Source organism: Panthera pardus, unplaced genomic scaffold (genome assembly GCF_024362965.1).
Source record: "Panthera pardus isolate Hobbes unplaced genomic scaffold, ASM2436296v1 HiC_scaffold_16, whole genome shotgun sequence".
In the NCBI taxonomy this organism is placed as follows: Eukaryota; Metazoa; Chordata; class Mammalia; order Carnivora; family Felidae; genus Panthera; species Panthera pardus.
This window is the reverse complement of record NW_026526721.1, coordinates 113,627,273-113,643,924: the sequence shown is the minus strand read 5'-3', so window position 1 is coordinate 113,643,924 and position 16,652 is coordinate 113,627,273. Positions and strand designations below refer to the sequence as shown.

At 44.0% G+C, this 16,652-nt stretch overlaps 1 protein-coding gene across 1 annotated transcript in view; it reads right to left on the bottom strand.

The window, feature by feature from the left end:
* The window catches only part of WWTR1 (WW domain containing transcription regulator 1), a 135,018-nt gene extending 119,929 nt beyond the window's left edge, over positions 1–15,089 (bottom strand). The window contains exons 1-2 of the mRNA XM_019439353.2: positions 14,814–15,089; positions 13,953–14,386 (exon numbers count right to left, since the gene is read on the bottom strand). Of these exons, the coding sequence (XP_019294898.2) occupies positions 13,953–14,383 (431 nt within the window). The 5' untranslated portion in view covers positions 14,384–14,386; positions 14,814–15,089. The remainder of the gene's footprint in view (positions 1–13,952; positions 14,387–14,813) is intronic.
* Positions 15,090–16,652: the final 1,563 nt, after the last annotated feature.

The window sequence follows — 16,652 nt, the reverse complement described above, 5'->3', positions numbered from 1 at the left end:
ACCTCCATTCATGCCATGTGCAGCCAGCAACCCGCAAATCTTCCTTCTTGCCTCTTTTCCTCTCTACCCTTATTTAATCCAACACCAAAGCCTGTCAAATTACCTCCTTAATATCCCTTACACGATTTCACTATCGCTCAAATGAGGCCACTTCTTCCCTTTGCTAGAACCACCAGAGCAACTTCCCAGTGACTAAATCACTTGTATGAGTACCTTCGTTCTAGAGTGGAAGACTATTCAAGTCACTGCTCCTGAACTCTCAAACTGCAGTCAGAATGTCTACCCCCATTTCACCCCAGTAGGGCCCACAGCAGAAAGTGTTTGAAAACCTGATCGGTTTTGGAGCACCAAGGACACCGACTTCCAGAACCACACAAAGCTAAATCCCAGGCTCTGAACCACAGCAACCCCAAGCCTTTCACCCTGAGACCTCTCCATCAGGCATTACATCCAGTTCTCCATAATTTAATCCATATCTACACTCAGTCCCGGGGTTACATAAGGGTCGACAAGGAACAAGAAGCACCTAAGCTGTGCTTCCCCAAAACAACCAACCGCTGCCATTGTAAATGAAGTTGTGTCGTGCATAACAAAATCCCCGGAAGACGCACCCGCAATTGTGAATAGTGGTCATAGCTGAAGAGTAAAACCAGTGGGTGTACTTCTACTTTTCACTTTATAGCCTTCAGTTCTGCTTAATACTATTGCTTTGGGGAAAAGCCAGCTTTTAAAAATAAACCTAAAAGAAAAATCAAGTCAGTAAGAATTATGTCTGTTCATTTTAATCACATTTATCGTTTGCTCACATTTTCTACTTTTTGATGCGTTATCAATTGCTTCTTCAAACCCTGAACTCTAGGCCACAAAATGCTTTTCATGGACAAACTGTTGAGAAAGACAAATATTCAGTATCTTATTGTTTGCAGAAAAGCCACCACAAAGCAATACATATTCTTACTAAATAATCCAGCACATGTATTCCTCTCATCACCACGTTTTGTACTGGGTCCGTAGCTGACAACGCTTGCAGGTAGAGTAGTCACAAGAAAGAGCAGGATTTGGGTTTACCTACAGTGTTCAGAACTGAAGTATATACCAAAGCGTATTTTTAAAGCAATGAGCATAGGGGCCACAAAGACATAAAATATATTATGTACTAGAAAATAGATGGTATACATCCTTTCTGCCACAGAATTTGTCTTCATATTAAGACTCAATATTCAGGGGCACCTGGGTGGCTCAGTCCATTGAGTGTCTGACTTTGGATCGGGTCATAATGTCATGGTTCATAGGTTCGAGCCCCATGTCGGGCTCAGTGCTGACAGCTCAGAGCCTGGAGCCTGCTTCAGATTCTGTGTCTCCATCTCTCTCTGCTCTCGTTCGTGCTGTCTCTCTCTCTCAGAAATAAACATTAAAAAAAAAATGTTTTTTTAAAAAGGTCCGATATTCAATCTTAGATTGATTATTTTTGTTAAATTAACGAGAGGTATAATGAATTGACTATTTGGTTGATACATAAAAGGTAGTTCGTTTTAAGGATGGATGGAAAAATAAAATGATAAGTACATAAATGGATGGATGGATGAAGACAAAAAGGAAAAAATTAAAAGATGCAGATCGGCACCTTTCAAACGATCTGTGGAAAAAGATCAGTGTTTTTCTATTTTCAATCTGTCAAGACTAACTAGTATGTGGTCCTATTGTGAACGCCTTGTGTATAGCTTGGGCCACATGTGACGCGTCACACAAACTTGGCACACCCAAACTACTGCTGTTCCATTAGACAATCCCACTGATCACGTGCTCAGATATCACAGCAGTATCATTTTGTTATACAAGTTTCTAAACACTCTGGACTTCTGTATCTAGCCTGTCCTGGGCCAGTTACATACATCTGCACACGAGTGTCAGTTCCCCAACCACCTTTGAGGAGCACAGATACTTGATCAGCCACTTCAGGCTGCCATGCCATTCATTCTGATTGGTTGGGCATCCATCTAACTGGCCAGTGCATCTGCCAGACCATGTATCCTCCTTGTATAAGAAGGGTGGGTGTAATGATTAATAGTTAGGATAGTGGATGATAGATCAATTAGATAACAGACAATCTAAATAGGTCATAAATTAGACAGGAGCCAGACTGCCGCTCTTTGCATAAAGAGTATCTCTGGATGAAGTGTAAATAAACAATGGTTCTCTCTAAACCAGGGATCCGGGGAAGATCGGAAGAATTTATTTTTCCGTTTTCATTCCTCCAGTAGTGTTTGGGCCTATATTATTTTTAAAATTAAAAAGAGAAAATCAGAAACAATCTAAATGTCCATCAATAAGGTATCAGTTAAAACAAACTGTACTACATCCGTACAATGGAATACTATGTGGTCCTTAAAGAAATAAAATAGAGTAACCATTTATGTACCGAAGAATAAATACCAAGATCTACCAAGTGAAAAAAGGTGCAGGTGAGCGTGTACAGTACATTACTATTTGCACCATACTGAAAATAGTCTAAGTGGACATATATATATACACGCATGCTTATACCCACATAGAGTTTCTCTGGAAAGACAAAAGAAACCGGTGCTCTAGAGAAGGGACCAGAGGACTGGGGGAGGGTGAGACTTCTCACAGTATATGTTTTGGTACTGAATGCTTTTTTTTTTTTTTTTTTTTGGTACTGAATTCTTTATCATTTACATGTATCTATTACCTATTTCAAAACTTTTGTTTTAAAGAAGTCATCTGAAAACATTTACACATGATTCAGTGTAGTGACTCAGCGTGAAAAGGCTCTCAGTAGGCTTTACTAAGAGTTTAGGAAGGATGTGCCTGAGAGGAAGGCCCCCAGCTGCTCCATCCAGGCATCCTCAGGGGACCAGGGCCTAGCTGGGCTTCGGTGGGATAACTGTGCTACAAGAATCTCAATTTTGCCTGTGCCCACTTGATCAGCCTCAGAGAAAGTGAGAAACTATCCAAAACCACAAGAGAGTATTCCAGGAGCAGCCAGACCCACAGGCTATTCAATTATAAGCAGAAATGGCAGATTCAGTGGGGGTGGGCCTGAGTCAAGGGTAGCCTCATAGCCTACTAACTTGGAAAGCAAAGATCACACACTACTGTGGCACAGCACAAGCTAAATTGAGTAGATGGCTGATGGATACGTCTATGGATGGTCAGATGAACGGATGAACTGTAATGAAAGGCTCTACTGACTCTTTTAAATCAGTATAAAATCCTTAGTTCCTCAAACAACTGGGAAGATCTCAACATAGGAGATAATGGTGGGGTCTTACGCTACATTTAGATAAAGCTAGGATTCGAGTATCTCAAAATTAGGGGATGAGAAAATTGACATTTACTAGCAAAAAGTCAATGTGCTCATTCTAGCTGAGTGACGTTCCAAAGTCTCAATGGGATGTACAGTCATCCACCAACCATCACTTACCTTTTAATCCAAGTCAGGCCAGACTTTTCTTGGTCTAAAAACACACCCTTGGCATTTCTGCCCCTGAACTTCTCTTCCTACCTCCTCTTTCCTAGAAGGCCTCTTTGCTCACCTACCCATTTTCTTCCCATTTTTCAAGGCCCACTTATGTCCAACCACCTTTACAGACTTCTCTGAACACCCTCTCTTCATTCATCTTCCTCTCAGCTGCATCATAGTATGAGGAACTATGATTCTAAACTTTCGGTCCAAGGCGCACGGACAAGATGAAATTACACTCCTGAGCATGGTAGATTCCCATGAGGAATGCTAGTGTACAAGCTTGCAATGCAAATGGTCAGAAGAAAGCATTAAAGGATCCCCTCCTTATCAAGCACCCACCTATTTGATGGGCACTGTGCTCAAGTCATACAATGACAGGCAAAACAAATATCAACCCTGCCCTCACAGAGGTTATAGTGTAGCGACAAACAGAAACAATTAAATAGAAACATGGCAGTAGTTTTACCGCTAGGGAGACACAGGGCTATGGGAGAACAATAGCCAGAGCATCTAAACTAGTGTGTTGGGGAGGGCAGGCAGGAACACCTGGGTGGCTCAGTCAGTTAAGCCTTGGACTTCGGCTCAGGTCATGATCTCACGGTTCATGAGTTCAAGCCCTGCATTGGGCTCTCTGCTGTCAGCACAGAGCCCACTTTGGAACCTCTATCTCCCTCTCTCTGCCCCACCCCCATACACGTGTGTGTGTGTGTGTGTGTGTGTGTGTGTGTGTTCTCTCTCTCTCTCTCTCTCTCTCTCTCTCTCTCTCTCAAAAAGAAATAAACATTTAAACAAATAAACAAACTAGCGTAAAAGGCTGTGAGTCCGGGAAAAACCTCCTGCAGGAGTAGCATCGAAGCTGATGCCTGAAGGTAGCATAGGAGTCAACCAGGCAAAAAGCAAGAAAATAATGTTCCAGGCACAGGTAATAGATGATGCCAAGTTCCTACGGCCAAAGGGAGGACAGCCAATGGGAGAACTAGGAGACGTTCAGCACGGCTGCAAGTTTCAGACCCGTAACCATAATAGAAACGATTGCCCTATTATGACACACCTCCCAAGAGCTTCCACCACACGGACAGCAGCTGCTCAAGGCTCTATCCCCACATAGGTCAGGAGGCAGCTCTTTAGCCTGGTCTCGTCTGTGTTCTCCTCGTCTCCCCAGCTAGACTGTCAGCTGCCTGAGGTCGGAAAACGTGCCACATATTTCTCCCCTTACAGCATACCGCAAGGAGCTAACACACAACAGAAGTTCAGTGATTTTTCATTGTCGATGCTGAAAAACAGCCAAAGATCCTTTCAGTGGCATGAAGGAAATGTCTTTGGAGATGGCACCCCCACCACCCTCTCTACTGGGAACAATAACAGTCATAAACTTTCAGCCGTGATTACTATGCCAGCCACAGCATGAAGCACTTTACATATATTTCCCAACTGCACTTCATCCAATACTGCCAAGAAGTGAATATCATTTCTTCCTTTCGTATTTATCATCTGCTGTGCCAGGATGGAACATTAAATAAAAGCTAGAAGTTCAGGAAGGAGTGCATGCAAATAAAGAATAAGCTAAAGGAAATTTCGTGTGACCTAAGGATCTGCCATAATCCTACTTCTTATCCTGAGGCGATATGGAGAATTCTCAGTAAAGATTTTAGGAATTACTGTGTCAGTTCATCTCTAAAGAAAATAACCCAGGGGCGCCTGGCCAGCTCAGTGGGTTAAGCGGCCAACTTCAGCTCAGGTCATTATCTCACAGTCTGTGGGTTCGAGCCCCGCATTGGGTTCTGTGCTGATAGCTCAGAGCCTGGAGCCTGCTTTGGATTCTGTGTCTTCCCTCTCTCTCTGCCCCTCCCTCGGCTCATGTTCTGGCTCCCTCTCTCTCTCTCTCAAAAATGAATAAACATTTAAAAAAAATTTTTTTAACAAAAAGAAAGAATATAACCCAAAACAAGAAAAACAAGCAGTTCTGAAGGAGCATCCATTTAGTAACATAAGCTCTAAGCTTCAGTTACTGAGCTATGGCTAAGAGATTTCCCCACACCCTACCACACCTACCCAAATCTACGACTCCATCTTTTTTTTTTTTTTTTTAAAGATTTTATGTTTAAGTAATCTCTACATCCAACTTGGGGCTCAAACTCACAACCCTGAGATCAAGAGCTGCATGCTCCACTAAGCTAGCCAGGCACCTGGCTTTACACACTTCTCTGCTTTCATTCTCCTCCACCATTTTTATAACTCCCCCTCCCCAATTTAAGAAGAAATATGTAGGCCATTTAGAACATACAGAAAGGTAGAAAGTAAACAAGAAAAATCATCCATCATTCCAGAAAGGACCACTGTAAAATAAACATTTTGGTATCTATTCTCCTAGCGGACACACACACATACCTTTGAAAGTAAAATCAGGATGATATTATCACAATGTACTGTATTTGTTGGTTTTCTTGTGTTATATCCCACTTGTCTGATATTTAGGACTTATTTCCAAGCATTAATAATTAACCATTAAATCAAGACATAAAAATGAAAATATAATACATATCCACAAAGCACACTGGAAAACAAAACACTGTAACTTGATTCAAATATGAAACTCTCAACTATGAAAATAATGAAAGTCACAAAAAAGGTTTCCCAGAGTATAGTCTGTAAAACATTCCTGAGTGGATGGCAGTAGATGATACTTGGAATAAAAATGTTCAAATCACATGAGTTTGTGAAATACTGACTTAAACAAAAACAAACTGGTTTTTCTGGTAAGTGACTTTGGAGTCCTTAATGTACACTGTAAAATTCCAAGAGAGGGATAGAGCATGCGACATATCCCAAACTTATTGGTCCAGGAAATCCCATGTTCACAAAGCATCTGAATGGACTAGGGTTCCAAAGAACACACTTTGGAAAACACTCCTCTACTGATATTTCAATGCACTAAAACATGCACAGTCCCCCTCAGACCAGTGGAAGGGCCATCCTCTCAGAATCTGCCCTTCTTTAGTAAGCCAATTACTTCAGTCCTCAGCCTTCCAAACCACCTTTCAAAAAAAAAAAAAAAAAAAAAAAAATGCATCCCTTGGCTTGGTTGATCCTTTTACTTCTATCACCCTTTCCTGTGGTTAGATACATAATTGAAGGAGGAAGGGAAAGGAGGAAATGATATATAAGGCTGTAATTCCTACAAGTCTTTTTTTTTTTTAATGTTTATTTATTTTTGAGAGAGAGAGAGTGTGGGAGGGAGGTTGGGGGGGTGAAGAGAGGAGACGCAGAATCTGAAGCAGGCTCCAGGCTCTGAGCTGTCAGCACAGAGCCTGACAGGGGGCTTGAACTCAGCAACCATGAGATCATGACCTGAACAGATGTTGGCCGCTTAACCGACTGAGCCACCCAGGCGCCCCTACAATTCCTACAAGTCTTAAGTCAACAGGTCAACAAACAAAAACTAAGACTCAGTACTGCCTCAAAACTCTACAGCAATTTCTCTCTCATCAATCTCTGCAATTATAAAGGCAATGAGAAGCAACCTGGGTTTTTTTTTTTTCCTTGAAACTACTTTACTAACATTATTTAATGAACCCTTTTAACAAGCCCTTCAAGTATACCTGGATCCAGACATCAATTAGGTCACCCGCCCTCCCTGTCACATCTCTGTTCCCTGTAAAGTGATATGCATTTAATAATGGTGGAAAACTTGATAAGAATAAAATATAAGTAGGCACGGTAGTTATATTATCCATTGCTGGTTTGTTTTTCTCAACACCTCTCTCTCCAGCACCAAGAACTCCAAATTTGACCACCCAGACTGAGTTCAGAAACAAACTCTAATGCTCCATCCACCATTCTAGTTATCTGGTCACCAAGGACACCTAATTATAGGGTCTAATTATGGGCACCTAATTGGCATGAGGCATCATGGTGCAGGGGCATACAGGTTTTAGAATCACACAATTCTAATCCCATCCCTGCCACTCACCTGATATGTGACCCTGGGCCATTTACTCAACTTCACTGAGCCTCAGTTTCCTCAAAAACAAAATGAGGTAGTAATATGTACCTATTCACAGGGTCACTGTGAGGGTTAACAAAAAGTATATACGTGAAAGCACCTAGGATTATGAGAAAAAAGTTTCTACACACACGTTGTGAGTGTGCTCCACAGGGGATTCTGATGTTGTGTCTCTGGAAAGCACGGACTCAGCTCCCTGCCTTGTCTGGCACAGAGCAGGCCATCAAATGTCACTTACCTCCCCTCCTCTTCTCTCTCCACTTCTTGATCCCTCCACCACTCACATCTCCCACCTCACACACAAAATGGCCCAAGTGGTAGCCATCAGCCAGATTCAAAAAAAAATGAAAAGGAGACCCTCCTCAGAAGGGACTGGGTATCCTCTACCCAAGATGCTAAAGTAAAAGGCTACCCACGGTGGGCATTCCCATTTAGGTTTCTTAACAGGAAAACTGACTCCGTCTTATTTTAAATTTACAAACTTGACTTGCAATTCCAGATCTAGGTTGTCGTCCACAGCCGTAACTATAACCAAGAGTCACAACCAGCTTAACCTATTGCCAAAGTTTCTGCATCTGATTTTGACCAGGTAGAGAGTGTATGTGTGTGGAGAGAGAGGAAATGGGAGGCAAGAGCAAACTTGTCCTGAAAGCCTGCTAGATGCCAGACACTTCAAATATGTTATCTTACCTAGTCTTTCAAAATACCCCGAAATAGGTATTACTATTACTAATAGGTATTTTACACACAAGGAAACTGAGGCAGCTGGCAATATTTTTTTAAGGACAAAAGGCCCTTCACGAAAACAACTACATTATATTGCCATCCAAAGGTAAACAGAAAAAAAACAAGCCAGAGTCAGTTCTTTTTTTTTCTATAATGTTTTTTTTTTTAACATTTATTCAATTTTTGAGAGACAGAGAGAGACAGCACGAGGGGCAGAGAGAGAGGGAGACAAACTGTGAGATCATGACCTGAGCCAAAGTCGGACACTTAACCGACTGAGACACCCAGGTGCCCCCAGAGTCAGTTCTTCTTTAAAAAAATAAATTTAGGGGCACACACACAGTTGGTGAGTTTGAGTCCCACATCAGGCTCTGTGGTGACAGCTCAGAGCCTGGAGCCTGCTTCAGACTCTGTGTCTCCCGCTCTTTCTGTCCCTCCCTGCTCATGCTCTGTCTCTTTCAAAAATAAAATTAAATTAACTTTTAAAAGAAAGAAAGAAAGAAAGAAAGAAAGAAAGAAAGAAAGAAAGAAAGAAATTTAAAACAAGTTGTTTTTTTTAAGTTTGCTTATTCATGTTGGGGGGCGGGGTGAGAGAGAGAATAACAAACAGGGATCACAATGTAAGCGCAGAGCCTGACATGGGACTGGATCCCACGAAATGTGAGAGTCGGGTGCTTAACTGACTAAGCAACCCAGGCACCCTTAAAACAAATTTTTAAATAAATATTTTTGATTAAAAAGGATTTGAGGGGCTCCTGGGTCTCAGTCGATTGAGCCTCCGACTTCAGCTCAGGTCATGATCTCACAGCTCGTGAGTTGGAGCCCCGCATCACACTCTGTGCTGACGGCTCAGAGCCTGGTGCCTGCTTCAGATTCTGTGTCTCCCTCTCTCTCTGCCCCTAACCCGCTCACAGTCTGTCTCTGTCTCTCTCAAAAATAAATAAACATTAAAAAAAAAAAAATGGATTTGAAAATGTTACCTCCCACAAATATATATTTTTTTAATGTTTACTTAATTTTTTGAGAGAGAGACACACAGAGTGTGAGCAGAAGAGGGTCAGAAAGAGAGCGAGACACAGAATCCAAAGCAGGCTCCAAGCTCTGAGCTGTTAGCGCAGTGCCTGATGCGGGGCTCGAATTCAGGAATGGTGAGATCAGACCTGAGCCCAAGTTGGACGCTTAACCGACTGAGCCACCCAGGCACCCCTAGTAAGTTACTCAAGCATGTACTCCAGCAAAATGAGGGCATAAACCAACAAAGAGGAGGACATGAGAAAAGGAAATACTACTTTCAGCCACAGAGAGAAGAAAAGAGAAGTCCCAAGATGACAGCTCTGTTGTAAGCCTAGAGAACAATCAGAATCCAGAATGGCACAGAAAGGTAAAAGAATCTGGGCATAAAAGCTTAGGGAAACAAGACTTGATAGAACTGATGGGATTTAGAGCCTAAAAAATTTTGAGAGGCAAATAATATATAAATATATAAAAAGGCAATTAGAACTGCTTGAAAAAATGTTTAAGAAAGTCAAGGTCCAATTATGAAGAAACTAAAAGGTGATACAAATTTAAACAAGTGATGAAGAGTTTGATGAAAAGAAAGAATCCATTTGACCTTGGTGCTTCACATGTTTCTCCTGTGACTGGCCAGGAATCCTGACACCAGACCCAATGTAACAAGTCTAACATTTAATCTTAATATAAAAGGCATTTAAATTATATTTACAGAAATGTACTAATGTAAATGTCTCTAGATTTTCAACTTTAATAATAATTTACGAATAAAAAGGTCAATTTAAGAGCAAAGCACAAAACTTTTATTGATTATGGGTTCAGGGCTTTGGGCTATTGAGGTGTGATCACAAAAAGAGAATGGTAGGACAGGTATCCCCCCAAACCTTCTTGACTTACATAATGGGGAGTCAAGAAACACTGTCAAAAATTGACAAAAAATAACAAAGGTGATCTAACAAACTAAAAACAATATAAATATCAAATTTAGGAGAGGAAAAAAATAGTTTAAGAAGCTAAATTCTCATTTTCAATCAGAAGTTAAAAGCTGATGATAAATCAAAAAAATTGTGGTAAAAGCACATCAGGGTTAAAGAGGTAACAATCTAAGAATTAAGTACAGAAACAGTTAAAAAAAAAAAAACTAAAAGGCTCCTTCTGTGAGCCTTGAGGTGAAGGAAACCATTGTTTTTCAACAAAAGTCCTTCTGTACTATTGGATTTGTTACCAAGTGCATAGATCACTTTGACAAAAATAATTTTCTATGACACGTTTCAGAAAAGGCAAAACACTAAAATTATTACTAAAAATTGGGAGTGGCAGGCAAATGTTATAATTGAAATTGTATTTAAGAGCGAGGGTAAAATATTTTTTCCTATAGAATGTTATTCAAATAAAATTTTTCTGTAAGAAGGTAAGGTTCAACTGAAGCCAAATTTTTTTCTTCTTTGTAATCCTCTACTTTCCAGTTTATGTGTAATAAACACGTATCCCATTTATAACCAGAACTTTTTTAAATTTTTAATGTGATCAGTGGTCAAAGTCAGTGTGCCTGGTGGCTAAGAGCCCAACACCTACACCCCCCAGGCCTGACTTATGAGCTTTAGAGGACAGTGGGAACAGTGCAGCAATTTTCAGAGGCTGTGTGTTTTAACATCAACATCTCCACTTTTACATGTGGCTCTAAAGAAACAACACAGGAAAAGTGTGACGGCTCAGGGAAGGTCCCCTTTAACAGATAACAGAAAGTCATTACATCATATACCTAGGAACAATCTTAGCTAAGTAAATGACAAAAAGCTTTTTAAAGCTTCTTAAAGTCCAGGCTTTGTTTCCCATAAAGCTCATTGTTCAGCAGGGGAAGTGACATGGGGGATAAAGGTGGGAGTGAGGAAAATGGAAAACTGCTCTGTAAGTAGAGGTCAACAGATCCAGTCCAGAGTCTGCCATTAAATAACCACGTGACTTTTCCAAAGTCATATGGTCACCTTCTAGCCAAAAAACAAAACAAAACAAAAAAAACTGGCCCTTATTATATCTAAATACTTTCTCATTTATAAAGGCGCTCTCTCTCTCAACTGATATAATCAATAATAGCATGTTATTGGTAGCCCCATCTCATAGATGATGGAGCAAAAGACTTTATGAAAATTCGGGGTCAGTTGTCACCGTTTTTCAAGCTTCTATTAATCCGGCAAAATATGTTGCCTTTGGAGGCTACATAACAAAGTATGACATACAACATTTTAATGTACTCCATTGTTAAACACAGCCCCCCCCCCCCCACTCTAAATTCAGAGAACTCCTGGCGGATTTCTTATCTTGAAAGACAATAGTCATGATGACTTAATTTCTTAAATTCCCTTAGCTACCTGGCCAAATAGTTTCCAGGGGCCATATCAAATCACGCTAACCTATTCCCTCCACATTTTTTCAGCTGTGGTCTTCACTGACTATCCAAAGTGAAATGGAGATATGTTCCGCTTTGGGCTGTGAAGTGGCTGTAGTTGTGGGGGATGGACAAATGAATCAGAGGCAACTTTCTCTAAACCCAAAGCTAACTTCCATTTTTGCCCTAGTTTCAATGATTCAAACGTGTGCATAAATTTTTTTGCTCTTTGGGGGGCTCTTTTTTACCTGGCTTTCCTCAGATATTAGGCAAGCCTAGCTCTTACTTCATATATTTAATAACCACAGTTATACTGATCATGTATTATATATTTGTGGTGTGCATATTTATAAACACAGCTTAAAAGTCATTTGAGACCAAAAAAGATCCCCCTAAATTACTGTAAATTATCACACCTTTTTCTATTTGTATTTATTACTAAATCCATTTCTATAAAAGTCACAATAAATATGCAAAACTGCATTTACCTAAGTAAACTTAATATAATATTATTTTAGAGCTTTATGTACCATAGAAATTAAGGTCATCCTTTAGAACAATACCATCACATTTAGAAAAATGTCATGTTATTACATCACATACTTGAATTCCACCAGCCATTCAGAAGCCAAAGCATTGAGTACATGTCCACACTAACACTCAAAGACTGGGAGGAGGCCAGATGTGGAATAAAATGCCCATCAAGTCTGTTTCAGGACAAGTGCTTCTCAGCATCACACCAACCCCAGAAACAAAATTAAGAACTGCTCCTTGCACAAGATGTCAACAGGTTTGGGATGGGGAAGAATTGGTCACCAGGATGAGTCAAAGACTCGGCTATACTAAACTGCATCCACTACTGTATATTTGTTATCAGTGCCAACTGACAGCAAAGTATCAAATGTGAACACCAAAGAAAGGCTTGATTATATATTTTCTAAATAGCACATAATGTCTTAGCATAACTTTTAAACTGAGGCTTCTCCATCAAATATGGGCTTTAAAATAAACTCTAAGGGGGTGCCTAGGTGCCTCAGTTGGTTAAGCGTCTAACTTCAGCTCAGGTCATGATCTCACGGTTTGTGGGTTCGAGACCCCGCGTCGAGCTCTGTGCTAACAGCTCAGAGCCTGGAACCTGCTTTGGAGTCTGTGTCTCCCTCACGGTCTTTGTCCCTCCTCTGCCTGAGCTCTCTCTCTCTCTCAAAAATGAATAAATGTTAAAAAAAATTAATAATAAAAAAATAAAATAAAATAAAATAAAAGCTAAGGCAAGTTCTAAGATGAGGAGTTTCCCTCCATGGCAGAGAACTGCCAACCAGTGCAAGGCAATCATGAATCAAGTGGACCAGCTGGCACAACCTCCATCTAGACCATCAATAGCCTGACCCGCCCCCCACCCTTGACCTCACTGGTTACATTTCAAGTTCCAACTTGATTTCTCTTTTGTAATAGAATTATCTTAGGGTACCATAATTGAAACAATCTTCTTCATGTCTGTGAATGTATTTTCCTGTACAGTCTAATTTGAATCTAATGTAAAAGTCATTACATCAAAAAGCCCTAACAATGTGGAAGGAAAGAAGAATGACAAAACAGGCTCCTGATTCGATGGTATTTTAGGTTACTAAGTGCGACACAATAAAACTCCTGACCCAATTTCCACACAATTGATTTTCCAGCCCACAACTACTTCACCACGGAGTTGCTCATTACATCACTGTGCTGTGTGGTCATTACATCACTCAGCTGGGAGCAATAAGGCCTATCAGGCAGTGTTCGCTTCTCTAGCTTGCTTTTCCCAAGAATGGAGAGCCTGCAGACCACCTACACTCCCAAGAGTCCCCCTCTTTCCCAAGCCTCAGAAATTTTCTCGAATTTATTTCTGTGTCACATCCCAATGGACCAGGCTCGGGGGCATCTGACTTGGAGTGGACAGGTAAGGGTGTAAGGGTTTGTGCCCAGAAGTCTATATCAATATTCCAGATTCAGGGAAACCTATGTGTTTCAGGAGAATCACTCCAAAACTTTTTTTTTTCTCCTCTTACCTCTATGAGTTTCCAGGTCGGCAATCTCTTGGGACTTCCAGGACCCCGGAAGAACCTTTCCAGACTCTCTACTTCTGATCCTTTACCATTCCAACACCCAGAGACTCACTCCCTATTTCCAGTTTCCCTTATCTTTCGGAAAGAAACGTGTAAGGGCACACAGAACACACACACACACACACACACACACACACACACAAACGCAACACACACACACAAACGCAACGCACACCAACAAGCATGCACACCCTGGGCACCGAGACTCTGTGCCCCCCTGGCTTCAAGCTGACTTACTTGAGGAAGTACCTCTGGCCAGTGGCCGTGAAGGTCATCTCCCAGCCCGGGGGCAGCGGCAGCTCGTCGGTCACATCGTAGGACTGCTGGCGGAGGTGCGCATGTTGCTGCGCTGGACTGCCTGCAGCCCCCGCGCCGGTGCCCAGCTGCAGGGATGCGGGCGACGAGTGCGAGCGGACGTGCTGGGCGCCGCTGGCTAGCCGGGGCCCAGGGTGGCCGCCGGACGAGTCGGTGCTCGATTGGCGCGAATGCGAGCCAGAGTCAGGCTCCTTGAAGAACGACTCGGGCAGGATCTTCTTCCGCCACGAGCTGGGCTTGGGATTCATGACCGAGTTGAAGAGAGCTTCGAGGTCCGTGTCTAGGTCCTGCGTGACGTGGATCACTTGCTGCCCGGGTGGCGGGAGCGGAGGGGGCACCGAGGCCGGATTCATCTTCTGCAAGGAGAAAGGAGGGCAGATCAGCCTTTCATTTAAAGTCGGAGGAAGGGGTTCGGAGGCAGAATAGAAACAAAAGAAAAAGTGGAAACAGATAGGTGTCCGCCTCAAAACCCCAGACACTCAGCGGTAAGGCCAGCCGGATGGGGGAGGGGTCCCTCCAAGGCTGGAGAATTATGCAACTTTCTTGAAGCAAATAAGTTGCCGGGAGGAGGAGAAGAAGGAAAGGCGGGGGAGGGGGAGTAACTGCACTCAGGAGGTTGCTGCACTGCTGGTGGCAAAGGACAGGTCGCAACTTTCCCCGGCAGGCAGCCCCCCCAAAGTTTAAACCCAAACCAGCTCCACGATGTCTCGACGCCGGAAGCCCAAGGAGCCCAGGCACCCCGGGGTGGAGCGGGGTGAGCGGGCGCGCTCCAGCGGGCTCTACCTGGGCGCGCAGCGAAGCCGAGTCTGGGCGTGCGGCAGCCGCCGTCCCGCCCGAACTCGCCGTCGGGCCTCAGTCGCTCGGGTGCGTCCCGAGCTCGCAGGGATGTAGCTGGGGCCCGGCTGGCAAATCCCGACTCGGAGCCTGGCAGCCGAGGGGCTTCGGCTCTCACATCCCCCGAACTGGCCTCAGGCGTTCGCGCCCCGCGAGAAGGAGGCGGAGGAGAAGCAGACAGCGCGGCCGCCGCGGCTCCCGGACTGTCCCATAAACAAAGTTTGGAGCGAACTCCCACTCCCAGAAAAGAGGCGGGCCCGAAAGTTGAGCTGTTGAATTATGCATGACCTTCAAGTCCTGAGCCTGCCTGCCTCCTCTCGTCCCTCCCCTTCCTTCTCCTTCACCGTCTCCTCCCCCACCCGGCTCCAGAAACCCCTGGGCGTGTTAGGTACTTTGCCGGGTAAGAGGAGACTGGTGCCCCCCACCCACTCCTCCCGGGCGCGCGGACCTCTCCCGCGGAGCCCTGGACCTGCATTCCTTTGAGTTTACTACGGACTTAGGGCGGGATCAAAGGGAAAGTGGCCTGCGCCTGTTTAATCAAGGACTTGTGGACCGAAACTAAGGCCGGGGGCGGCGGAGGGCACGCGAGTGAGCGGCCAGGCCGAGGAAGGGCCGGTCCTGGGTGCCGCGCCCTCCCTTCCTCCGCGGCGGAGAGGCCTGGAGCGCGCAGAGCGCCGCACTGATCTGAGATTCTGCCTGAGGGCGGGCTCGGGTGCGCCCTGGCGCGGGGAGACAAGGCCAGCCTTTCCACGGGAGTCTGCTTAGCGCTTGTGACCATATTTGGTCTGGCGAGGAGGCATCTTGGCTGTTTGGCTTGCAGTTGTCTGCTAATGCGCAGACGGTGCCCAGAAAGTGCCTCTGTCACTAGAGATGCGGATTCGTCAATGGGTGCGTTGTAAACAAACAACGTTCAATCCATTCATCCAACCTAAATCTCCTCTACGGGTTACTCAGGTCACTAGAAATTGAAGAAGAAACCTGGTCAAAGCTGGGTGCTGGAAAGGGAGAGCAATCGCGCCCCCCTCCCCCGCGACATCCGCGCGGTTGTGGGAGGATTGGAATGTCCCCGACGCCCTCCAGAGAGCCTGGAGCCGGGATGGAACCCGAGCAGGTGGCTGGGAGTAGAGAGGGTGCGCCAGTGACCCGGAAAAAACCACGCACCCTCCCACCGACTGGATCTAGGAGAGGGGTGGAGACCCCCAGCCCCTAGATCTAGCCTGGCGAGACAACTGCGGGAAGTAGGAGGCGGCCTTGGCCTTCGGAGCAGCTCAATTCCTTCGTTCCCTAGTCCCCTCTCCGGGGTGGGGAAAGAGGGAGGGGGAAGCGGCTGCGAGGTAAGTCACGTTTCACAAAGCCCCTACCCCACCCCATTTGATTCAAACAGAAGTTTGTGAAATAAATCAAATGAGGCAATATACATACAACCGGGACTTCGCCGTGGTTGGACTTAGGATTTCTTGACTTTAGGATGGTGCAAAAAGGATATACCTTCAAACTTTACCTCGAATTTTGAATTTTGATCTTTCCCCAGGCTAGCGATACGCAGTACCATCCCCCGTGATGCTGGGCAGCAACAGCCACAGCTCCCGCTCAGCTCTGCCCTCAGAAGGGTAAACAACTTACATCTGCAGCTATTCCGCAACCCTGTGACAACTGTCATTCGCTTTCACACAGTAGTCAATAAGTTACTGGAGACATTCCACACTTTATTATAAAATGGGCTTTGCGTGAGATGATTTTGCCCCGCTGCAGGCTAAGGTTAAGTGTTCTGAGCACATTTAAGATAGG